A 27,071-nucleotide genomic window follows, 5' to 3' on the forward strand; every position below is an offset into this window, starting at 1 on the left:
CCTCATCCAGTGCTTAATGTTGGAATCGGCATATGATAGAGTGTAAATTTCACCTAAAAATAATGATTTGTATGATTAAATTGATTTTGTCATAAATATTATTATTTTAGTGTTGAAACATAATGCTACATACTAATCTACTTGGTCCAACAAAAGTGACTAGTATTTTTAAGTGGTATTGATCATAAATCATGTACATAAATATCATATACTGTACCAGGTACGTTACGTTGCTCTTCATTTCCTCTACTCTGTCTTTGATACTCAAACAATGATAATTATAGGGATACATATTAAATTTTACACAGAAGAATTGATAGAATGTGGAGGGCTGGTGATTGTGATTATTTTTCCTGCAGAAGGATTAATAGAATAAGGAGGGTCATTGATTGTGATTATTCATTTTGTTAAAGGAATCATTCTGTAAAGTGCAGAACAGTTTATAAATTTCTGACAGTACCTATGAAGTCAATTTTTCTATGCATCGAGGGCAGTTCCTAGGAAATGAGCATTTTATCTTTTTCAGAAGATACTGTATCTTACTTTATAGGAAGCAGTAGGTGTTTAGGAATTACAGTTATTTTATATACATGAAATGTACAGTAGAACTACTGCACATGGGGTCTTACATCTTTTGCAGCCCTGAAACCTGAGAAAGTCAAGCATGCAGCATGTGGCAGAGCGCATACCATTGTTTCATGCGGTTAGTATTCTTTAACTTTACTAGCGGAAAGGAAAGTGTTGGTTATATGAAATAACTGAGTAAAATCTTTTATATAGTACTTAGTTGTATGCTATCACGTGCAATCAAAATAGTACTAATTCTAATGTGATATTTTACCGAATCAAATAGGAATAAGAATTTTTACATACTGTATTTTCATTTTTTCTAAAATCATGCAGCTTCTGGGAGTGTGTACGCTTGGGGTCACAACGAGGATGGTCAACTTGGGACAGAAGATCTCGAGGACCGTCACTCCCCTATCCTAATTCTGGAAATGGATATTCCAGTCACTGCTTTGGCAGCAGGGAGCACTCATTCTGCTCTGTTGAATGGTAGGTAAAAATAGCTCCTGTTGCATCCAAATTTTCTCTCTGGATCTTATATCATAATGTATAAGGTAAACATGTTTCTTACTAATGTTCAAGTTTCTAATAATGGCCATCATGAATCCTGGGACTGTTGAAGCTTAGACTTTTTTCTCTGTATGAAAACTGCTCCCTGAAGATAATGACAGGAAGGAATAAATGAAGATTTTCTGAAATTTTTGTTTCCCAGTCATTGAACTAGAAATAAAGGCACCCCATGAAAGTCGGATGCAAAAGGAGCTTTGTTTATGAAATTATTCACTGTATTAGAAATAGTGATTTGTTTACCAAGTAATTACACAGCTATACTTTTCTACTCATGCGACTGCTAAAATTTGAAATTTGCTGGAGCAATTAATTTGTTTTTAGTGGAGGTAACCACCCCAGAGAAAATCACTTCTCTTCTGCTGTCGTTCGTCACAACATTGGATGTTTTGGTGGCTTGATTTGAAGTTTTTCATCGCTTTTCCAAGGATTGTATTACTGATATTTTGGCAGCTTTCTGATCAGTTTTTGAGGATTTTTCTAATTCTGCAATTTATTATGTTGGACTCAAGTGGTTCTTGCATTAGATATTTTAAGGAAGGTTGCAAGACCCAGCCATCTAAGACAACCTATGATAATCATATCATTTGCAAAAAATGTAGAGGACAAGAGTGTTTGAAAGAGCTTACTTGTGCTGAATGTGTTGGATGGGATAAGTGGAAGGTTTTGCAATCCCATTTAGATAGCTTAGATAAGGACAGAAAAAAGAAGGCAGCTGCCAGAGCCAAAGGTATAGCTCAGAGCCTCTTACTAATGTTCAAGTTTCTAATAATGGCATTTCTTCTCCTTCCCTTGCTTTATCCCCAATGCTTAGTCCTCCCAATATTTTGCCATGAACTCCTGTTCTGAACTCTCATGCTTCAGAACCCAATATCATAGCCAGCCTCGAGTGTAAGTGTGACCACAAATTTGATCACGTGGTCAATTCTGTGTCCAAATTAGTGTAGTGGTTTAAGGTCCTTATGGATGAAGTACATAGTATTAAGCAACTGCCAGTGCCAGTGCCAGTGGCAGTGGAGGAGGTGTCTGTCCATCCCTCTGATTCTCCCAATGAAGGTTACTGTCATGCTCCCCTGAACCCGGGAGGAGACATACCGGACGTCGTAAATAGGTCAGTGGGGTTTGCCCACGGGCAGTCGCCCCTCCATCCGATTCAGTGCTTCGGGGTTTTGACAGCCATTGGGAAGGTGTCGCCGTGAATGTTCATCAGTTATCGTCCGACATGGATCCCTCCGGTCCGCAACCAGGTAGCAGTGTGTGGCACAGCCCGGTTCATAATTCACCCGAGCGAAAGAGCCAGGTTTTGACACTGAAACATTCATTAAGAAAACGTTCGTCTTCAAGGTGCCCTCACAAGCGAAGAGAGTATTCTCCAGAGCACCATTCTGTCTTTGGAGTGCCCGTCGAATACTCCACAGCTCCCGTCTCATTCTGAGTGCCCAATTTGTCGTAGTGTGGTGCCAGTAGCACATCTAGTGCCAGCTGAGCACCTGAGTTCTGCCGAGAGTCCTACTTCCACCAAGCTACTACCTGCTTCTACACCTGAAGATCTGTCTTTTGCTCATGTTAGGAAGCAATTAGACAATGCACTGGGACTTCTGCATAAGTTTCCCTCTGGGCCTAAGCCTTCAAGAGAGATTTCTTGTCTCTTGTCTCTTCTGAGGAGGAAGAGGTCCTCCAGGAGCCCCCTTCTACAGCATATGTTCCCTGTTGAAGTATTTTTTGGCCACATTTCCTTCACATTTTCAGCCAGCAACCCCAGCTTCTCCAGCTTCGATATTTCTTATTAGGAAATAGTCAGATGCTAGAGCTCTGCTTCCTCAGATGGTTATCTCTTCTTCTGCAAAGAAGGCATTGAGAGAGATATATAAGATTAGTTGTCCTTCAAAAGGAAACAAGGGAAGGCTGCTCTTGGCTTTCCTCCAGCCAGACTGACGGCTAGGAGTTATTTTCTATGTGACAGAAGTTCCATCCTTGGGAGGTGCTGCCTTTTCTCAAGGTGACTTTACAGGTCTCATTGGCTTGGCTTGACGTTCGGCCGTTTCATCGGTGAAGATTTTCTTTTCCTCTTCGGAGTTTGATCATCCGGTTAACATCTGTTCAAAGTTCCGGCAATCTTCAGTTTTCTCAATATGATGATCGAAGCACTCACCAGGAAGATAGAAGAGTACATCAAACTAGCTACGGATTTGTCTTCGGATTGGCTAGGAGTATTATCCTGTGCAGATAAAACTATTAGGGAAGGTTCCTCTAAAATAGTGTCTCTCTTTTCCACTGGAGTATTGAAAAAGAGGTAGTTGTGGTGCTCCTTCGCCACTAAAGGGGTCACTTCTGTCCAAAAATTGGTATTTTTGTACTCCCCTCTGGACAGGCAATACTTGTTTCTGCAATTGGCATTTAAGGACATTGCCACCGCCTTCCAAAAGAAATCGACTCAGGACCTACTAGCTCAATCATTGAGATGTCCTAAGGAGTTTTCGTCTTCTTTGACGAAATCTGTCTCTTCCCTTCAGCAGCCCTTTTTGGGGGCAGGCAAAGCTTCTTGAGACCATGTTCCAAGATGCGTTTCTCTGTCAGGTCCAGCACGTGGACATCAACCAAACCACCTACCAGAAAGTGACCCCTTTCCTTTGAGCACCTTTAGCGGGCAGACTCTCTTTTGGAATAGTTGGAACAAGAGAGACGTGGAACCTTGGACTATCAAGGTTTTGAAAGAGGGATACTCGATCCCATTTATAGAGTATCCTCCTTTCGTGCCTTTGCTGATTGCATTGATGGCATACTTGGAGGACTCTGAGACATTTACAGCTCTCAAGGAGGAAATGGCAGCCCTTTTGTGAAAAATAACCATAAAGGTAGTGGAGGACCAAACTTCAAGAGAATTTTACAACTGCTTGTTTATAGTCCCCAGGTCATACAGAAAACAAAGTTCAAAATGGAGACTGGACTGGATGATGACACTAGATATACAGGATGCGTATTTCCATATTCCAGTACATCCAGAATCTCAGAAATACCTGAGGCTTGTCTTCAAGGGCAGATTCTTCCAGTTTCCAGCACTTTGTTTCAGTCTCTCCACTGCCCCTCAGGTCTTCGAACAAGTGCTGTCTCCACTTGTAAAGTGGTTACGTATATGTCTTAAGTGTAAACATTTGTCTGTACTTAGATGACTAGCTTTTATGACACAAGAGCAATACACAAAGTACCTACAAATAACTCTGCTTCTTGCCAAGGATCTTAGACTAATAAATCGAGAGAAGTCCCAGCCAACCCCAACTCAGAAGATTCTTTATTTGGTGATGATCAACTCTGAGTTTTTAGGGTTTTCCCTCCCCCAAGAGGATAGAGTCCTGCCTTCAAATGGTGCAGGATATTCTTTGCCACCAGTTTGCTCAGCAAATCGATGAATGAGTCTGCTGGGGACACTGTCATCAATCGAACAAGACTTCATGTGATGCCTCTTCATTTCTTCCTGATGGTGAACCTGAACAGGAGGGAACAGCTAGACACAGTGACGTTCCCCATTACAAAAGAAATAGAGGAGGACCTCCGGTGGTGGATGTCAAAGTTCAGACTTTTAGAGGGAAAGTCTCAGTCTCCTTGTCCTCTAAGCCCTGACCTCTCGTTTTATGCTGATGCCTCAGATTATGGTCGGGGAGCCCTTCTGGGCACTCAGGAAACTTCTGGCACTTGGTCTCCAGAACAGAAGAAATTGCATATATAATAGAACCCCATATTTGCAGGGGATGTGTACCAGATCCCCCCCTCCCTGTGAATATTTAAAATCTGCAAATAGTATTTAGAACCCCTAAAAAAATGCTTATACTAACTGATTTTGGTGCTGATAACTGGTTATTGGCACCTCTGATAGGTATGTATTGGCACCAATAACACGAAATCAGTAAATTATGGCACAAGAAAAGCCCCATAAAACCATGTCACTGATAACTGAGTCCGCCGAAAACCGAGTCCGTCAATAATAATGGAGTCTGCTGATGACCGAGTCTGCCAATAATAACATAGTCCGCCAATAATAACGGAGTCTGCCAATAATAATGGAGTCCGCCAATAATAATGGAGTCCGCCAGTAATAATGGAGTTTGCCAATAATAACAGAGTCCGCCAATAATAACAGAGTCTGCCAATAATAACGGAGTCCGCCAATAATAACGGAGTCCGCCAATAATAATGGAGTCTGCCGATAATAAAGGAGTGTGCCAATAATAACGGAGTCTGCCAATAATAACGGAGTCCGCCAATAATACCGGAGTGTGCCAATAATAACGGAGTCCGCCAATAATAACAGAGTCCGCCAATAATAACGGAGTCTGCCAATATTAATGGAGTCCGGTGATAACTGAGTCTGCCGATGATAGAGTCCGCCGATAACTGTGGACAGCCAGTAGTATTTTCTTTAATGAATTGATATTACTGCTGTTTACATTAATATGAATATTTGAAAATTAGTAAATTATTTATCATACAAAAAATATACATCTCAGTGAGAGAGAGAAAGAGAGAGAGTATTGTTTAATATCAGTTATGTAATATTATTAAACTAAATAAAGCACACATTAATCAATGTATTACTACTACTAGTATTTGAAAATCAGTAAATAATTTTTTGTATCAGAAATGTATTTGGTCATGAAAATAACATCAAAATACACTAATTGGTATTGTCGGAAAAAGCATGAATAAGTGAGTCCTCCTGCAAATAATTTTGAGATAGGTTCCACAGAAAAATCCACAAATAGGTGAGTGTGCGAATCTCGACTGTAAATGTCAAAGAAAAGACCGCCATTCACTGGGGGTCAGAAATTTTTTACAGAGACAGTGCAGACAGAAACTTGTTGGTACATTCCGACAATACCATGGATTTCTCCTATTTAAGGTAGCAAGGGGAGGACTCATTCATTCTCCCTTTGCAAGGCAATGAAGGAACTGCTCATTTGGGCAGACCAGAATCGGATCAAGATCATTGCCAGGTTCGTCCAAGGAAAGATGAACTTGTTGGCAGACATATTAAGTAGGGGAGGTCAAGTCCTCAACAGAGTGGACTCTGAATCCGAATGTCTGCGACAGCCTTTGGAATGGGGCATGCCAACAGTAGACCTGTTTGCCACCTCGAAGAGCTTCTGACATCTGTTGTATTGTTCACCAGTTCTAGACCCTCAGGCAGGGCAATGGATGCCATGATGGTAAACTGGAAGATCTTGGATCTCTACACCTCACCATTCAGCATGGTGAGGGCAGTTCTCAACAAATTTTGATCCCATCACAACGTATCAATAACACTGATATATCTTTTTTAGCCTCTCAAAGAATGGTTTTCGGACCTTCTAGAACTTCTTGTGGACTTTCCAAGGTTACTACCTCAAAGTCCACATCTCAAACAGCCCCACCTTTGTAGGTTCCATTAAGGCCTATCCGCTCCAGCTCTGACAGGTTACAGAATGTCCGGAGACTTGTCAGGGCGAAGGGCTTTTCAAAGCAAGCTGTGGAAGCTATTTCAAGATGTAGACGTCAGTCTATCAGCTGAGTCTACTAGGCTAAGTGGTCTATCTTCTGCAGGTGGTGCAGCAGTAATAATGTCTCATCTGCTAAAACCACTATAGAACTCAAATAGCGGACTTCCTCCTGTTTTTTAGAACCACCAAGAGGCTCTCTTCAGTGATCATTAGAGGCTGCAGGTTGATGTCATGGTCAGTTTTTAAATTTAAAGGTCTGGATTTAGCAGCAAATCAAGACTTGAGTGATCTCATTAAGTCTTTCGAGACATCTACACTGACAAAAGACTATTCCATTTCATGGAGCCTAGATGCGGTACATAAATGGTTAACAGGCCCTGCTTTTAAGCTTCAACATTCCATTTCTAATAAGAACCTAACAAAGAAGACGCTATTTCTGATAGTTTTGACCACTGCTAAATGGATAAGTGAGCTATAGGCTGTTGACAAACGCATTGGGTTTTCCCAAGGAGATGCTCTTTGCTCCTTCATTCTGGGATTCTTAGCTAAGAACAAGTCTCCATCCAATCCAATCTCTATTGAAAACCTCATAGATATTATAGGTCCAGAGGAGGAGGAAAGGGTTCTTTGCTCAGTGAGGGCACTGAGGTACTACTTAGACAGGACTATAAAGATCCGAGGCCCTGCCAGTAACCTCTGGTGTTCTGTTAAAAATCCATCCAGACCCATGTCCAAGAATCCTCTGTCCTTTTTCTTCAGAAACCTTATTATAGGGGCACACTCTCAAATTTAGGAAGAAATTCTTAGTACTTTTAAGGGGGCCGGCCGGAACGCCTATATATGGAGGTATAGGGCGAAAAATGCAAAGTCATGAAAAAATTCATGGAGCTTCATATGGCAATTGAGAATACGTATACGAAATATTTCGTCAAAATTCCTCTTACTTTCGTAGTTACAGGGTAATTAGTTAACGTAACTCAATAAGCCTAAAACATTGATCCGTACAAGAAAATGCAATATTTCCTCTATTATCGTAAATTTTGATAATTATTGTCAAAGAAATTGGGAGAAATGGCATCTGTAGACATTCCCCGAGTCGAGAAGGAGACTTCAGTTCAGGCCAAGTCCACTGTCCAGTCCTGATTTAGTGCTGTTACAGACGTCAAGTAGTCTACACGTTCCATTTCACCTCTGACATACGCCTGCGTTTACGTATGTTTATGTAGGTTTCGGCAAGAATTTCATCATGCCAATGAGGAAAAGACAAGGAAAACATCTTGCTAACATAACAGACGAAGAAAAAAATCGCTACAAGTATTATTATTATACAGAATATCATAATATATGCGTAGTTAGTGAAGAGAGAGGGGAGGGTTGCTTAGTAACGCCCCCGTCTTGCTTGACAGCACACGTCACACTGTGCCCAAGGCTACGACGATCTTTGAGCAAAGAGATCTTCATTCATGATAAATAACAAAGTTTTGGTTTTTTAAAACCCAAAATGGAATATGAAATTCATAATAATCATGATTTATTAAATTGTCTTTGTAAAAAAAAAGAGTACGCCTTCGAGTTTCACCTCTTGAAATTCTCTTGCATTTACGTTTGTTTATCTTGGTTTCGGGCAAGAATTTCATCATGCCAAAGAGGAAAGTACAAGGAAAACATCGCTAACATACAGAAGAAGAAAATTCGCTGTAATAAGCCGAGTTAGCCAAGCGAAGGGGAGAGAGAGAATTGCGTAGGAAGGAGTGCCCCATCTTGCCTCAAGCAGTGCCCCAGGCTGCGATATATGAGCAAAGGGATCATCATTTATGATTAAATTATGATAAATAAAATAGTTTTGGTTTATTAATACACAAAAAAGAAATATACATTCATAATAATCATTATTTATTAACATTGTCTTTATAGAAATACGAAGGAAAACTTTGAACGCCCGTATCTCAAAACTATACTTATTGACCTTCTAAATCTATCTTCTTCACTTGAGTTTTAAAGCTATAACATTGAAATTGGTATATAACTCAGGAAGACATTATAGAACAATCAAATAGAGCCCTTTTTTCCAACCCTTTTTTTTGTTTCGTGTTTTTTTTTTTATAAATTTTTTTTTTTTTCTCCTGATTTATAGGGTTTATTTTTTTACCATATTGAAAAATTCATATCTTGCAAAAAAATGACTTTTAGAAAAAAAACTCTCCATTCGATTGGAGGTCTACATCAGGTCTATATATGGTAGTAATCCCAGGTCTTAATATTAAATATCAAGGGAGGAGATAGATTTTGAAAAATGGTTGTTTTCGGGATAAATCGCCCTGGCGTCACAAAACCGAAGGTCAGAGGCGAAAATCATATGCGGTTTGGAGATGTCCCAAGTCACCTTATTAAGTGGTATGAATATCAAAGTCCTGTCCTTGAAAAAGGGCATTAGCCGGCCGGCCCCCTTAAAGTAAGAGCACATGAAATCAGGGCTGTTGCCACTTTGTATGCTTACAGGCATAATTTGTTTATTTCAGCAATCCTCCAGTCTACATACAGTACCTTAGGTCTGCTTTTGGTGGCTGATGTGGTATTGGGGAAAGAAGCAAAGGAAGCACGCCTTCCTATCCATAACTTCTTCGCCTTGAATTTGGGGTGTCGCGTCTTCTCTTGGGGAGCTGGGGGCTACTTGTACTTGGAGTACACACCAGTCAGTGGTGGTATGATGGTTTTTTTTTTATTTTTATGCTGTTGTCCGTGTAGGTAACATTTTTTGGTCATGTATGTTTTATTGGCACTGTGCTCAGGGCAAGGGCAGTTTTTTCTCCAAGATACTTTGTGGGTGTTCGGAGTACTCCTTCATGCCAGATTCCCCTCTCAAAAGTAGAGAATTATCACGGATGCTCCGCTAAGTCACTACGGGTCAAGATGAGCAATGACCAAAAGGCAGTAATCACCTGCTCTAGCTGTCTTAGGTAAGATGCAAGAGGCTGTTTTCCAATGCTAACAGAATTTTACGTTTCAAATTTATCATTATTAGTAACTGTGTTTGCAGCATATACATATGTCCATTCATCCTTCCACCTATCAATGTGGGATTCAGCTGTGCAATTACTTGGTAAGTTACATATGTGAAAATGGTATTTTTATAATAAAATTAAGTTTCACATATACTTCCCAAGTAATTACAGATCGGAGGCCTCCCTCCTCCCCTCTAATGGACATTAAGCACAAAAGAAGTGATTTTCTCTGTGTTGTACCAATGGTTCCCCGGGTAGATGGCAGGGTGGATACCTACATTAAAAGCAAATGAATCGCTACCTCAAATTTCAAATTTTAGCTGCCGTGGAAGTAGAAAGTATAGCTGTGTAATTACTTGCTAAGGATATGTGAAACTAAATTTTCATACAATCAACTTACCTGTCAGATATATACATAGCTAAGACTCCGTCGTCCCTGACAGAAATTCAAATTTCGCGCCACTCGCTACAGGTAGGTCAGGTGATCTACCGGCCTGCCCTGGGCGGCAGGACTAGGAACCATCCCCGTTTTCTATCATATTTTCTCTGTCGCCGGTGGTATCAACATTGTTGCTATTACCTCCTGACTTAGATTCATATTTCATCCTTTGATCATCGTTTCTCGGCTTTTTGGTGACGTATCTGGATCGTGTTTTGGCATTCGCTACTGTGGACTGTTTTTGGAATTGCTTTTTTGGATTTTTCTCAGTATGTCTGATTCAAATGTGAGTGTGAGAATGTGTGTGAATGTAGGCTGCAGGGTGAGGATACCGAAAGCTTCGGTTGATCCTCACACTGTATGCCGTAAATGTAGGGGGTTTCAGTGTTCTGCTAATAATACTTGTAAGGAATGCGAGGGATTAAATGCAGAAGAGTGGAAGACTTTGACTTCTTATTTGAAGAAGTTAGAGAGGGATAGGGTTAGACGTCTGAAAGGTGTGAGTTCAAGGCCTATTGAGCCTTTTACTGATAATTCTAATCCTACTGATTTAGATTCTCCCTATGTATCTCATTCACAAAGTGTACTTTCGGAATCGGCCTCGGAAATCGCCAATCTGAAAGCTACGATTAGAGACATGAAGTCCAAGATGGCGGACTTACAAGGTAAGGGTTGCTAGTGAAAGTTGAGCATTACAGTGAAAGTGAGTTCTTACCCAGTGTTGTGGAGGGGTTCTCCCGTGTTGTGGAGGGGGCGTTTGATCGTCCCTGCGACGCTTCCCAGGCCTAGACCTCTTCCAAGCTCCCATGCCCTAGAGGATGGAAGGAAAGTCGAAAAGCCTTAAGGAGGTCGTTGGGGGAATTCCCCCAACGGTCAGACGTCCCTTCAGCTAGCTCTGTTCGTGGCAGGCTGCTCAAGGGCGCTATAGAAAAAGCGTCCTTCTCCGTGAGTGTTTCTCGTCCTCTCCCTCTCCCTCACCTAAAACGAGGGTGGAAGGAGTCGAACTTGTCGAGACCTCTGAAGCGTCATATGAAAGAACCCGAAATAGATTCGAGCCCAGAGCGTTTCTCAGATGACGCTCCCTCTTCTATTAAGAAGGCCGAAGGTGGCGTCAGGCGTTCACCCGACGTAGTACGCAGAAGTACCCTGTTTTTCCCTACTTCTCCCCCGAGTGATGACGAAAGGCGTCATGCAGTGGACGTGGGAGAAGCGTCAAGGAGAATTATTATGGCAGTTCAAGAGCAACTGACCTCTCTAGTAGGGTTAGTTTTAGCGCCTTCGTAGGAAGGACGTTGCGCTGCCAATCCAAGAAGTCCCCCTGTCGTCCTCTCTCCCCTGCTAAACGAGAAGCGTCATGCAGACGTGAAGCTTCTAAACATCTTACAGAAGCTTCGGGTTCGAGAGCGAGAACGGTTGCTTACGAAAGTTTCGTAACGCCAGAGAGACGTAAGACGTTCTTTTTAGACATGAAGCGTCAGTTGAAAAACTGTTGGTAGACGTGAAGCTCCGACCAATATTTTGACGCCAAGTAGGACGCCTTTGGAGAGCGGAGCGTCTTCCAGGCGCGAGGCGTCATCAAGACGTCAGCAGCCAGGTAAGCGAGAGACGTCAGCCAGGATGCTTGGCGAACGAGAAGCGTCATCAAGCGGGAAGCGTCTTCTAATTATCAAGAGAAGCCTGAACTTTTTGGCGCCTTCCAAGGCTATTAAAGCGGGAAAGAGGAAAGATTATCATTCCCTTAAGCCCCCTCTCCTCATTAGGAGTTTGTCTCCTCCAGAAGAGGAACGTACAGAAAGGGGAGCGGAGACTCATTTAGATCCCGAGTTGGAAGGAAACTCGGATGATGACTATCAAGGAAGAGAAGGACTGTCGAACTATAAGGTTTTGACTGCCTTGCTTCTTGAGGAGTATGGAGACGAGTTGACTTCCTGCCGCTCCTCTTCTCCGCGCTCTCTGTTTTCGAGTGCTAAGGACGAAGAAGCCTTCGTCTTTTCTCAAAATGAAGCCACCATTTCTATGAAGAGGGCTCTTACAATCCTTAGACTCGTGGATGAAGTCTAAGAAAGACTTGGTAAGAACGGTCTTCTGCATGCCTCCAGCGAGATTAGCTGGTAAAAGAGGCATTTGGTATCAGACGGGAGAGAATATGGGTATTGCTCTCCCGTCTACGTCGGAAGCAGACTTTTCGACCTTAGTTGACGCTTCACGTCGACAAGGTCTCAATTCGGCACGAATTACGTGGGGCATTTCTGAACTGGATCATCTCCTCAAGGGACTCTTTCATGTATTGGAAGTTTTCTTCAACTTCTTAGATTGGTCCCTTGGGGTGATGTCCAAGAAAGCCCATGATTCGGAAGGAATCGAACCTGAAGCCCTTTTATGCATATTGTCTTGTATAGACAAAGCGGTACAGGATGGCTCTTTTGAAATCTCCTCATTGTTTGGAGCAGGTCTTCTAAAGAAGAGGCACGGTAATATGGGGCCTTCTTAACCAAGGCAGTCTCCCACGCTCAGAGGGCAGCGCTACTGTATTCGCCTTTGTCTGACTTTTTGTTCCCTTCTCAGTTGGTGAAGGACATTGCTCATTCTTTAACTGAGAAGGCGACTCAGGATCTTCTGACACAGTCAGCAAGGAAGAAGAAGCCTGCTTCTACCATCTGACAAGAAAGGACCGAGTACATCGGTTCAGCCCTTTCGAGGTGGTCCGACCTCCAGACCTCCCGCAAGAAGGAAGGCTCCGGAGAGGAGGTAGGTCTGCCTTTCGTCCCTTTAAAAAAAGGGAAAATGAAGCTTCTCTCCTCCAAGCCACCAGTAGGTGCCAAGGCCTTCCTGGGATTTGTGGAGGCCTGGACACTTATAAACGCAGACGCGGTCTTCATTGGCTATCATAAGGAAGGGATATCGTATCCCTTTCCTGAACACTCCTCCCCCCCCTAACGTCAATACCAAGGGAACTAACAGCCAAGTGCAAGGATCCTGTGCTGAGGGATACTCTTTCTTCGATCGATGGTGGAACAAATGTGGGACACGAGGAGCGATAGAACTAGTACTGGATCAAAACTCCCGGGGTTTTACAATCGCCTTTTTCTGGTTGCGAAAGCCTCGGGAGGCTGGAGACCAGTACTGGACGTCAGCTCTCTGAACAAATTTGTTCAAAAGGAGAAGTTCTCCATGGAGACTTCTACTTCAGTCCTGGCGTCATTACGACAAGGAGATTGGATGGTGTCTCTAGATCTCCAGGACGCCTACTTTCACGTCCCGATCCACCCTTCATCGAAGAAGTACCTCCGTTTCATGACGGGGGGAAGGATCTTTCAGTTCAGAGCCTTGTGTTTCGGCCTGTCCACAGCTCCTCAGGTCTTCACAAGCCTGATGAAGAATGTGGCGAGGTTTCTTCACCTCAAAGGAGTAAATATCTCTCTGTATCTGGACGACTGGCTCATCAGGGCCAGATCAGAGAGACAGTGCTTGGAGGACCTAAAGTTAACTCTAGATTTGATCAAAGCGTTGGGATTGCTCGTGAACCTCGAGAAGTCTCAGCTGACCCCCAGACAGGACTTAGTCATCTGGGGATTCGGATGGATTCTCGGGGTTTTCGAGTATTTCCTTCGCAAGAGAGAATCGCAAAAGGTTTGCGGATAGTCTCTCTTCTTCTTAAGGAAGGAACATACGTCGGCGAGGGAATGGTTGAGCCTTCTAGGGACCCTTTCCTCGCTCGAACAGTTCTTCCCACTAGGAAGACTTCATTTACGTCCGCTTCAATTCTTCCTCAAGAAGTCTTGGAGTTGGAAGACTGGACAACTTTCGGACGTATTTCCCATTCCGTGGGAGATAAGATCGCACCTGGAATGGTGGTTGCCCCCTCTGGAAGAGAACAAAGGGATCTCTCTAAGGACACAGAACCCAGAACCTAGTGTTGTACCTCCGACGCGTCGGAGAAAGGTTGGGGAGCGACATTAGGCTCGGAAGAGGTGTCAGGCACCTGGGAACCAGCACAGGTGACTTGGCACATAAACTGCAAAGAGCTCTTCGCCGTGCATCTGGCTTTGAAGAGTCTAGAACCTCTGGTGTCGAACAAAGTAGTGCAAGTAAACGTGGACAACACCACCGCACTTGCCTACATTCGAAAACAGGGAGGGACTCACTCCTCGTTCCTTTACGAACTGACGAGAGGCCTTTTGCTTTGGACGTCGCACAGGAACCATCTCCTTCTGACAAGGTTCGTACAGGGAGTAAAGAATGTGAGGGCGGACAGACTCAGCAGGAGGAACCAGGTCCTTCATACAGAGTGGACCCTACACGAGGAAGTGTGTCTAGATCTCTGGTCGCTGTGGGGGACACCTCATGTGGATCTCTTCGCCACATTCATTTCCAAAAGGCTGCCAGTCTTTTGCTCGGTCGTGGAAGATCCAAGAGCCCTTATGGTAGACGCCTTCCTGCTAAATTGGTCTCGAGTAGACGTATATGCTTTTCCTCCATTCAAAATACTGGGATTAGTAATGAAAAAAGTTTGTGGCGTCAAAGGAGACGAGGATGACATTAATAGCCCCCTTTTGGCCGGCCCAAGATTGGTTCTCGGAGGTGGTAGAGTGGATCGTATACTTTCCAAGATCCCTACCAAGAAGGACGGATCTTCTCAGACAACCACACTTCAAGAGGTACCATCAAAACCTCCCCGCTCTCGCTCTGACTGCCTTTCGACTATCGAAAGACTTGTCAGAGCGAGAGGGTTTTCTCGCAAAGTGGCAAGCGCGATCGCGAGAGCACGCAGAACCTCCACTTCGAAAGTATATCAATCGAAGTGGGAAGTTTTTAGAAGGTGGTGTAGATCCAAGAAGTTGTCCTCCTCCACTACCTCTATAGCGGAAATTGCTGATTTCCTTCTATTCCTGAGAGAACAATCTCAATCTAGCTGTATCCACAATAAAGGGATACAGAAGTATGCTCTCTGCTGTCTTCAGGAATAGAGGATTAGATCTGGCAGATAATAAAGATCTCCACAATCTCATAAGGTCATTTGAGACTTCAAAGTCGAAGGAACCGGTCCCTCCGAACTGGAACCTAGACGTAGTCCTCAAGTTTCTTTCATCTGAAAGATTCGAACCTCCTCATCTGGCATCGTTTAGACACATCACCAGAAAATGCCTATTCCTATTATCTTTAGCTACGGCAAAGAGAATTAGTGAATTACATGCTCTGCAGGATAAAGTAGGATTCAAGGGAGACTCAGCTATTTGCCTCGTTTAAGACCCTGTTTTTAGCTAAAAACGAGAATCCACGAATCCCTGGCCTAAGTCATTCGAAGTCAAAGGCATATCGAGTCTCGTAGGCAGAGAAGCAGAGAGGTCTCTATGCCCTGTAAGAGCTCTGAAGTTCTACCTTCAGAGAAAGCATCAGATGGGAGGCTCTAGACAAGGTCTTTGGTGCGCGGTAAAAGACCCCACAAGACTGATGTCCAAGAATGCGCTGGCATTCTTTGTGAGGAACGTCATTACAGACGCTCATAAGGTCTGTTCTGACGAAACAGTTACAACTGTTGAGAGTTAAAGCTCATGAAGTGAGAGCTGTAGCGACGTCTCTCGTTTCATAAGAATATGTCGCTTAAAAACATCATAGATACGACATTTTGGAGATGCAACTCAGTATTTGCATCTCATTACTTGAAAGACGTTCGTGTGACATATGAGAAGTGTTTTTCTCTAGGTCCTTTCGTATCGGCGGATACGATTCGGTACGGGAGCCGACACCAATCCTTAAATGTATATACTTTTCTCTTTTGGATATGGTCTGGAGTCTCTTCGAACAATGGAGGACTTGGTTAGCACGGGCGGCCGTCTATGTTGTTCAGTAAGAGAATTTCTTGTCATATCTAATTAGATGAGTATAATTTTTTTTTTTGATTTTATTATGTATGTGTGCGTAGTGGTTTTGAGTTACGGTTGTTGTGACGAGTTCGGGGATAACTCGGAACAATCCTTAGTTCTAACATATGGTTAGGATCAGGTGGTTGGGATGTTGTGTGCTCCTTCATAAGGTGTATTGTCATATAAGTGGATCAGCACCCATTGACAAAGTCCTTTTAGGCTCTGCCGAGTAAGCGGATAAGACCCCATCGGCAGACCCACAAGAACTCTTGGCCATAGATCATATATCTCGCTAAAGTTTCATTGAGGTGATGCAGACTACTGGGCAAACACCCACGAAGTCTACCACCTATCAGGTAGGAACCAAGGTTTTATTTATACCTACAACATATGTTGTTTACCTGTCTATTCCATATAGTAGCTGTCTCTTACCCTCCACCGAAAGGTGCCAATCAGCTATGTATATATCTGACAGGTAAGTTGATTGTATGAAAATGATATTGTTATGTTACAAGTTTCATACATACTTACCTGGCAGATATATACAATTAAAGGCCCACCCAGCCTCCCCGCAGGAGACAGGTGGAAGAGAGAAAATATGATAGAAAACGGGGATGGTTCCTAGTCCTGCCGCCCAGGGCAGGCCGGTAGATCACCTGACCTACCTGTAGCGAGTGGCCGGGAAATTTGAATTTCTGTCGGGACGACGGAGTCTTAGCTATGTATATATCTGCCAGGTAAGTATGTATGAAACTTTATTGTAACATAACAATATCATTTTTTTATGAAAATAGCATGTCTTGTGAATACGGGGCTCCAATGTACATTAACGCGAACAAATTAACATTGTGTTCATCATTTAATGGTAGAATCTATGAGGAATGCAGGAAGGGGGTCTGTGGGAACTGCTTGATGTAGATAACTTACTGGCAGCAGAAAAGCAGTGTGAATAAAACAAGGCTCCTGGTGTGACTGAAAATGAAGCAAAGGAAACAGTACAACCAAGATTTTTGCAACAGATGCTGGTGGGTGAACTTTGTTCTATATACTGAATGTGATAGATGGTGTGATGGTGTGACAGGAGATGCTCGTGATTACAGAGCGTACATGGAGCAAGAATTTTTTAGTGTCTGAAATTCATTACAAGAGCAAATGTAAATAAGAGGGGTGTTGAGAACCCTGTTGTGGTAGATGGGCAGATTGTAGAAGTAAAGCATTGGACTGCAAAGAATGAGTTGAGAGATTATAAAGAAAGAGGATAGTTGCATCATTAATGAAATATAGAGATAGCTAGACCATTGGTAAATAAAAAACATTTAGAAAATACATTTATCATTAATAGAAAGAGCAAAGATTTAAAATATGTAGGTATATACATACTATATATGGTCTGTACTATACTTGATGTAGTTGAAGCATGTGCACTGGCAATTAGAATAGATGTGGTCACAAAGTGTTACAACCAAGGGCTGCAGTACAGTGGGAGGATTGTGTTGGGACTGGATAAAATACTGAGGTGATTTGGACATGTGATGAGCTCATGGGAATTTAAGCAATAAGAACACAGGACAGAGAAGAGGAGACAAACTCGTATCACACTAACCTTACAAAGGGATGAGTTAAGGCGAAAACATTTGTGAGGATAATACCCTCTGCTTGCTATTACATCTAAGTGGATTGTTTACTTACACGTACATTAACAATGACACTAGATGTGTTGGCTTAGCTCTTTAACTTGGATAACCTACGAACTGTAGTTCAGAATTCATAATTGATCATTTCTACTTTTCCTTGTATTTATATTACCCCCTTGTGTGAATTTCATTTACAAGCCTCTTCAAACTATGTATAAAATGAAAAAGTATGTGGTGGGATATCACAAATCTTCCAGAACCGCTTTTGGTGAGGGAGAAATATTTATACTTAAATTATCTTAGATTTAATTTTTGAGGACAGTTCTTCATACCACAACATCACTTGCACATTTTATGTTATCTTTCCTGCAACAATCCTCTAATAGTGAATAAGAGATGATTATGCATGAGTCAGTGTCAGAATTTCAAAATGCAATACTAGATAGTATTGTATGGGGTTATAAGGGAGGAAAACTGTGATATCTGTTGTAAATGACAAGATGTGATGCAACAGCCTTTGCGATGTTAGTCTTACTTTCTTTTGAAGGTATTATTACTTTATCATGAAACCCTGTGACAAGAAGCCTTGTTTTTTCTCTCTTTAGCTAAAACTAAATTTTAAAACTGTAAATAAACTAGTATGCCCATGTGCTCTGTACTTCTATCTTGTTTTGACATATAAGCTTACCAGTACATAGTGTACTAACAAAATTACTTCTAATTAGGGGTATATTCTGATTATTCTCCCATATCTGTGACATTTACCTTTAATTTTCTTCCACTTATTGCCCCATACAGTGCCATCAGATGCATTTTTTAAGTTTTAGGTAGTTTGATGTACAATTATTTCTTGTTTGCTACAGTGGCACTTTTCCAGATCTGCATTTGAAACCTTTAGCTTTCAACTCCTTTTTATGATGGAATCTTAGGTTTTTGAAGCATCTATTTCCTGTTGGAAACTTTTATCCTGCTACCCCCACCCCCTTGGTTTTATTGTTCTTGGCCCACAAGTTTACGTTGATGGATATGGATATCAATAATTCATAGCTCTCCCTCTTTAGTTACCTATACCTCTTTCCTGCTTACCCTATCCTCTCCCTTATCTCTCTTTCTCATAATAGCTGGGTATTTGTCTTGTCTGTTGATAGTGATTAATGTCATCCTTCAAGCTATCACTACATTGCTATGAATATCACATTACAGTGACTGGACATAGTGTGAATCTTTTCTCAAACACCTTGGCTTGAGAGTTCTGTCAGATCACTGCTATAATATATTTGCTAAAAAGATTAAGTGAAAACCTTACTTATTTTACTGATGTTTAGTCATCTTTAGCCACTTTTCTTGTTTATAGCTTTAATTTTTCTTGTAAACTCTATCTAACTTTTTTATCTAAATGTTTTGTAACATTTGTTGATAGCACAACATAGACTTTGGCTGCAAAACTACAGGTCTGAATGTGGAGTTCATTAGCCTGGTGTTACTTACATGTATAACACACAGGAAACATAGCCAATGGCCACAAATTACATAGATGCTTCCTCTTGGCAGTAAGATTCCCTCACTGCCTCTTTTGTTTTGTGGGTACTGTTGCAGCTATTGTTCCTTTGAGGAGGGAAGAATACATCCTATTCTTAGACAGCTGTGTTACACTTTGTAGGTCACCATTTCTTATATTTGTGTGATAAAGAATCCTGGAGTTGGCTGGGTTTGTACACTTATTTCTTTCCTTCTACCACCAAGCTTCAGAATTTTCCCCATGCTAGCATTTCCCATGTTCTTAGACTCTTCCATCTTGCATGAAATAATCTTCTTGCTTCCTTTTTCTTTACTTTCCTCAGACAAGAACTCTAGATGAAGGTTGTCAACATGCAGCAATATTTAGTAGGTTTAAAAAGTGAGCAAGGTCAATGATTTTCTAATTTTAATGGAGCTGCATATTATGGGATTGGTTTAAATATTTATTCTCTGGATTAAGATGAACATCAGTTTCAGACTTAAAGCCATGCATCTCTCTAAGTTGCTGACCATTTGGCTTAAGATTTTAACAATCTCTTTTCAGGAGTTACAGATTACAGTAACTGGTTAATTGAAATATCAAGTGCCTTCAAATCCATAGATACATACAGTATTGACAGTTACATACTTGAGAATTGTGTACAGAAGCTGAGAATAAATTATTATAAAGTAATTAAACAAGGCCACTGAGGATAGTTGAATGATATAATATATATTTACAAGCAGAAAGATGTTATGGATTGTAGTAACTACAGGGGAATTTAACAGAGCATGGATGGAAAGCTTTGGAGAGGATACTGGATGAGAGATTAAGAGAGATTGTAAAGATCGGGAAACAGCATTATGAATTTATTAGAGGGAGATGGATGGTAGATGCCATCTTTATAGTAAGACAACTACAGGAAAAGAGGCTAGAGGGAAGCCAGGAGCTTTATATTGTGTATTTATAGACCTAGAGAAAGCATAAAATAGGATCCCAAGAGAAGTGATGTTTTGGTGTTGAGGAAGAGGAAAGTCCCAGAAAAGACGGTTTGGCTGGTCGAGATGACATATCAAAGAACGAGCACAAAAGTACATAACAGAAATTATGGAAACAGAAAACTTTGAAGTTAGTGTTGGATTACACAAGGGGTCAGCATTAAGCCCATTTTTTATGGTAATGGTCATGGATGTGTTGATTGAAGAAATCAGAAATGAAGTGCTGTCGGAGTTGCTATATGCTGATGATCTGGTGATTACGTACTGCTGAAGATGAGGAGGACCTACAGAGAATGGTGAAGTGTGGCAGGAGCCTTTAGAGAGGGGTGGCTTAAAGGTGGATGTGAATTTAACTGGATCCAGCTAGGTACTAGAAGTTATCCTATTGTTAAGACCAAAGGTTTGTAGCTATGAAAAATACAAATTGTCTTAGAAAATTTGTCATGCTTAGGTGAGCAGTAGAGAAGATATAGACAGAATAGTAATACAAGAAAGAAGAGGCTTGATTATGAAACAGGCAGAAAAGATTAAATACTAAGGATCTACTTTAAGCCAAGAGGGAGAATATGAGGATGTTGTTGACAATAGCCTAAAAGCGGTGTGGGGGAAGTGGAGAGATGTAGCTGGATTAGTATGTGATAAGAAAATGCCAATCAAGCTAAAAGTCAAGAAACATGGGCTCTTAAGAGGAAAAGAGGAAGTAATGCTTGAGAGAACAGAGGTGAAAATGTTGAGGTGGATTATGGGAATATTGCTGCTTGAGAGATTGGAAAATGATGTTTGAAATAAGAAGAGAATAGTAAATATTTCAAGGTGATAAGAGTCACGATTGAGATGGTATGGGCATGTGTTAAGGATGGATGACAAGGAGGGAGTGAAGAGGGCTTGGGAAGAACTTGTTAGAGAAAGAGGATTGAGAGGAAGACAGAGAATTAGATGGCAAGATAAAGTGAAGGAAGATATGGAGAGAAGAGGTTTGGTGGAGGATGATGCCTTTGATAGAAGGCAGTGGAGTAGGTGCATTAGGCAACTGACCCCTTAATGTAGGGATAATGGTGGCAAAGAAGACTGAGTCACTGATGGATGCTTTGGGCTTGCCTGAAGGATTTGTTCTTAATTGAGAAATTAAAATGGACCAAATTAAAGTTTAAGACAGTTAAATGTAAAGAAACCATAGTGAACTGATGAAAAGTAAAAGAGAGATGGGACTGCACTTAGGACACTGTAAAGAACCTTTAGTACGTACCATCTGCAGTTTGTCACGCAAGGCATGCTTTAACTTGTACTCCATAAGGGCCTGTGAGGAGGGACCCAGTAGGTGTGGGGCATTTCCATGTCGGGATAATTTTATTACCGTGTTGGTTTGGCCAGATGGCAATTAAAGCCCAAGGAATGTCGCATGTCTAGCAGAAATTGGATTCTGCCTTTTAAGTGTCTTTTACGGGGAGGGACTGTGAGGGGTATTTATGGGGGTTTGTGGAAGTGGTTAGGGGGCGTGTAAGGGGGGGTTCAAGGGAATACCTGTAGTAGTTAGTACTTATTATTGACATTCCCTGTAAAAAGGTTGTCTAGGTTTCTGTCTGATCAAGCTGCATGTTTAAAGTTTTGTCTTTTTTATTTTGATAATTTGCAATTTCTCCTTTGTATACTGTGCAAATTTAGAAAAAAATTGTGTAACATAAAATAGATTTAATTTAATAGATTTCATTGCTGTTTGTAATGAGTATACAGTCACAGAAAGCAAGCTACTATTAAGAACATGACTAACTTGCTGAGCAACATTCCATTCAGTATACGTAATGCCCTCATGTGGATTAAGACGGTAAGAGAGCAAAGAATATATTAGAACAAAGAAAAGTGAAGAATAGTTTAATACATTCGACAAAGATAAACCACTAAAAATGAATTAGCAAGCAAAAAATATACATACCCTTAGAAATGTATCATGCTAGGCAAATGTTGAGATATAAGTCAGAAGAAAACTTAAAGCTTTTCCTGGAAGCATTTTTAAATGAAGTGGTGTGAATAGCATAGAAGTTGGGAACTGAAATTGCTAACAGGTAGCCCAGGAGAGAATTGGAAGGGAGAGTTGGAGTGGAGTGCCAGTGGCCTATTGATTTTCAGACTCAATTCCTCCTGTAATTATAGGGGGTGCTACCAGGAGGAGCAGAGGTTCCCCGTACTACTCTCACTCTCCTTCCTGTTTTTCATGTCTGCCAGCCAGTCTCGTGTCAAGGGTCATTATATACTGGTTTTGGGAGTGAATATAATAAGAATAGAAAGGAAGTAATGATGACTTTTTTCAACCTGTTACTCTTTTTTTGAGGATTAGCAGTAGTCAGTTTTTGTACTTACTGTAGATTTTGCCTGGTATGATTTCCTCTCATTATTTTTATGTTTATGTAGCAAGTTGTTTTCTGTCTTGATCATTTAATTGCACTAGATACATTTTTTCTTCTGCAATTTTATGCAAATAATTATTTGTTAATGAAACTAAAGCAAAAAAAAAGGACCTAGATTTATATTAATTTCCCCTGGCAGTGTTTAATAACTTATCAGCAGTGTTTTGCTGATGGGTAATGCTTGAGTTTGAGGAACATGTGGTATAGGGAATGTTAATCATCAGCAAGGCATTCGGTTGGATGTAGGAAATCAATACTTGAGGAAATTCTTGAGGTGAATAATAAATGCTTCAGTGCTGCCTCTTTTCTTAGGCAGAATAAGCCCAGTATATTTGGGTGGAAATATTATAGTAACTTTATGATAGTTACAGGATTGAAGACATTTATTATATGAGAAGGAAATTGATGATTTGTATGCCAGTATAAAAGTTATTATTGAATATTTTACCAAATTTGATGGTCATTTCAACTGGAATAACTATACATTAGTAGCTTGCATCTTAGATGCCTGAATCAGATTTAAATCTGAATTTTGCCTTTCTTGATTTTGCAAGATTTTATTTCTATATTTATTATTGTTAGTATAGTTTATTATTTTAAATTGGATTAATATTTATTAATGGGTTTTACTGGCTTTTAGTTTAAAAATTCATTTTAAACAGTATGAATTACGTAAGTATACTATTATATGTCAACACATTGATTAATTGCTGCGCAGTCTTGTAAATTAGTCATATGGAAATCAAAAAGCATACTTCATTTTATTCTAATTTGTTCATTCAGGAGATTAATAGAAAACCTTGGTATTGGGCACAAGTCATGTATCATATTCTAAGAAGAAATAAGCATGTTGGAAGAAAAAATTAAAAATTCTTATTGCGCTGTAATATCATACCAGGAACTGTAGTGCTGCAGTAGTGAATGAATATTTTCACCAGATTCTTGGGATGCCTGACAGAATGCTTTAATTTTAGGGTAGCAGAATGTGACTGTGACTCTTATATCCATGCATGTCTTGTTGGATATTTATAGTTGAACTGAGGAATGTTTTAGGTTTTCATTGTCCTTTTCTGTACTGCATTTCCAAAACCAATTATGCATTTATTATCATTATCAACATTCATGGGGCTGATGAAGAAATACAAGGCTAGGTATTAAGTTTGTGGAAATGCCACATAAAAGTTGCTCATACAAGAATTGTTGAATGAGATACAGTAATTGGTTGTTGTAGGACCAACCAAATCTAAGTTGTTCATGGAAGAATTTCAAGGCTAGGCATTGATTATTGCAGCGCCAGCTGAGTGGATGTTGAGTAGATGTTGTTCACAAAAGAATATGAAGGTTAGGTATTGATTGTTGCAAGACCAACTATGGAAAAGTTGTTCATGGACAGATTTGAAGGTTAGGTATTGATTTTTGCCAGAACAATTTTGTAAAAGTTGTTTATGCAAGCATTTTTTTTAGGTTACATATTGTTTGCTGCAGGATTCAGGACCAACTATGTAAAATTTGTTCATGCAGTTTGTATAAAAGTTGTTCGTGCATGAATAATTGCAGTTAGGTATAGATTTGTGGGATAAGTTGTATGAAAGCGATAGGTGGTTGTACAGATTATTCAGGCATGATTTGCAGTTCAGGTACAGTATTAGGTAATTATTGATCATTGTGGGACACCAACTGTACAAATTTTTGAAGCCAGAATTGCAGTGTTGGTTATTGATTTTCATATGTCCAGTGTCAGATATTAATTTGTTTGAGGATTATTTTACATACATTTTTCATACAAAAATTAGCTCTGCAAAAATTTTGTTGGACCAGTGATATAAAGATCTTTTTAGGTCAGAATTCAAAGCTCCAATATGGATTTTTTAGGGACCAACTATATTAAAGTTAATATTATTTCAAAATTGCATGGTCAGATATGGATTTTTTGTGGGCCTTGTTAGTTTAGTCTTTCAATGTGGATTTATTTTTCATATTTTGAGCTAATGCCTTGTGTGTGCTTCACTCAATACTGCAGTGGTAGCCAAGCTTTATTCTCTCAGATTTGAGCACTTGGGAGGTTTATCAATACTGTCAGCAGCTGTGGCGTGTGTTTGTATTATCTTTTATTGCTCCAATATCCAATTCAGCTATTGATTTTCCTTGTTGTGTACAGAGGGCAGTATTGATGTAATGTTGCATGATGAGGGGTGGCCCTTCCTCCTTTCCTGTAGGATTCATATGAGAGATGTGGGGATAGTATTGTAGGGGGCCCAGTGGGGAGGAGGTGGGTGGTTATTGGACTCTGGGTATTGAGAGCTGCTCACCTGTTAAACTACATTCCACTGACTTCAGTATCTTAGCGTGAGAGGCAGTGAACGGACATTGACATTGATGTGTTCAGTCTATATGTCACTTTGTGATTATCCTGGGGATATTTGTTGCTGTTTCATGTTAGAGGAAGATTGTATATTATCATGAGGTATGTGCTGTATTCAACAATTGTTTTATACTTTATCAAAGATTGTTATAAATTGTTAGGCATTCCATATAAGAGTAAGAATGTTATGAAGTGTTAGGCATTCCATATAAGAGGAAGAATACAGCTTCTCCTTTTATATGGCAAAGTGACAGATAGTTATTGAAGTCCAAATCAAGCTCAATTGATATGGGAAGCTGTCTTGATAAGCATGGAGAGAGAGAGAGAGAGAGAGAGAGAGAGAGAGAGAGAGAGAGAGAGAGAGAGAGAGAGAGAGAGAGATAATATTTTACGAAGTTAAGTAACTTTACTAAAATGTTAAGCACTTGATTGTTAAGCAGATTAATGTTGGGTAGGTAAACAGAAAGGGAATGACAAAACCAGTAAAATGGTTGATTATGTAATCTTGTTTGGTGACTTCAGAAAGGTTTGAGAGGGGAATTGGAATGTTGGAGGGAGGGTCTGGATGAATTGTTTGCCAATATTACCTTTATTATTCATAAGTTCTTGACTTCCTTTTTCCGTTGAGCCTTAACGTGCCATCCTCCTGTTACTGCTGTTACTGTTCTTTGCCCTTTGCTCAATTTTTGCGTTTTTATTTATTGTGCAAGTTGGTTTTCTATATTAAAGTGTTATGCGGGATAGACATTTTGCTGTGTGAAGGGAGATGATTTGAGCTAGTGATTTCCTCAAGTAATGGACAGTACTGAATGTCCATTATTTACTTATTTTTTCACTAACTTACTGATCCTTTTTGTATGCAGTACCTTGCTGATCACCTAAGGAGAAACCATTTGAAAATGACTTTTTCTATCATTCAGTGAAGATGGTCATCTTTTGTTTTTCGGGAGAGCCTATCTTTTTCATTAGCCTTATGGCCATTGTCTCCAGCCAAAGCTGTCCCAGTAATAGATTTGATAATTATACTACTGATTTGATGAAGAAATACCAAACAGTACTAATGATTTGCTGCAGTCACAGAATTTTTATAAATGTTAGCCCTGTATGTGTAAATTTTTTTTTCTTTTCTTCTTTATTTGGTTTGGTTTATTTTATATCCTTTATCTTTTCTTGCTTAATTGTTATTATTTTTTTGAGTCTCTCCGGAGTGTTTAAATGAGACGCAGTGCAAGTGTCTTCCTTCATTCACACTAGAACAATACAGTAACAATTATAACTTTAACATTCAGGACTATGAACCGAAAAATGAAGTTACTCTGGACTGCTACAGCTCTGGGAATCTGACTTCTTTCTGGGACAGCGGTTTGTGTTGTCTTCTTTTTTTCAACTCGTACTCTCCTTTTCTGCTGGGCTTCTCAAAGAGTCTACTGAGGAGAAAGCCCCACCTAGAATTGGCGAGGGTAGGCGGGGATAAGCCTTTGTCCTGCCTGTTGGTCATTCATATTGGTTGTAGATTATTTAACTCCGTCCTTTAGGTGTGATGGATTGACTTAATTCCTCCCCTTCTGGGTGGAACTAATGACATCACCAGAACTGTTGAGTTTCTGGCAAGAGTGTAAAGGTCATGTCACAGGTGAAGATTTTTATGGGGGCACTTAGATTAAAATATTGTGTGTTATGGCTACTGTTCAAGACTCTTGCTATGACTAATTCTCTCTCTCTCTCTCTCTCTCTCTCTCTCTCTCTCTCTCTCTCTCTCTCTCTCTCTCTCTCTCTCTTTTATATGCTATTCCTACCTGACATTCTCCTAGCTATCATTACATATGTATTCAAAGAGTTTTTAGGTACATTATGTTTAGAATCTCAGGAAATCTCCCTAGACAATGTAAAAGATAGAAGGGTAGCAAAGCATTCACATTCACTGTCATTAGTAATTTTAAATATTTTTCACATGACATTTTATATGTAATTTTGTAAGAACTCTAATCTGAATTGGAGGTAATTCTGAAGTAATATTGGATTGCATAAAGATACCTGTTTTTGGAGTGACTGTAGAAGAAAATAAAAGTTCAGTACAGCACTTAAGAGGTCTTCCAATTCCTCAGTGGTTATGCAGCTTTGAAGAGTTATTCAGTGAATAATTATATATTAGTATTTTATGCATTCAAATAAAGTTTGAAATAGTATCCTCTTCTTTCTGATGTTAAGTAGTGTTTGGGTTGGTAATTAATAGGATGGGTGACCACCATTAAATGTCAGATGGTATT

General features: G+C 40.4%; 1 protein-coding gene across 1 annotated transcript in view; it reads left to right on the forward strand.

Moving 5' to 3' along the window:
- The first annotated feature begins 634 nt into the window (after positions 1-634).
- The window catches only part of LOC135200156 (X-linked retinitis pigmentosa GTPase regulator-like), a 94,939-nt gene continuing 68,502 nt past the window's right edge, over positions 635-27,071 (forward strand). The window contains exons 1-2 of the mRNA XM_064228505.1: positions 635-703; positions 904-1,056. Coding sequence (XP_064084575.1) covers positions 999-1,056 — 58 coding nt within the window. The 5' untranslated portion in view covers positions 635-703; positions 904-998. The remainder of the gene's footprint in view (positions 704-903; positions 1,057-27,071) is intronic.

Source organism: Macrobrachium nipponense, chromosome 26 (assembly GCF_015104395.2).
Source record: "Macrobrachium nipponense isolate FS-2020 chromosome 26, ASM1510439v2, whole genome shotgun sequence".
Taxonomy (NCBI): domain Eukaryota; kingdom Metazoa; phylum Arthropoda; class Malacostraca; order Decapoda; family Palaemonidae; genus Macrobrachium; species Macrobrachium nipponense.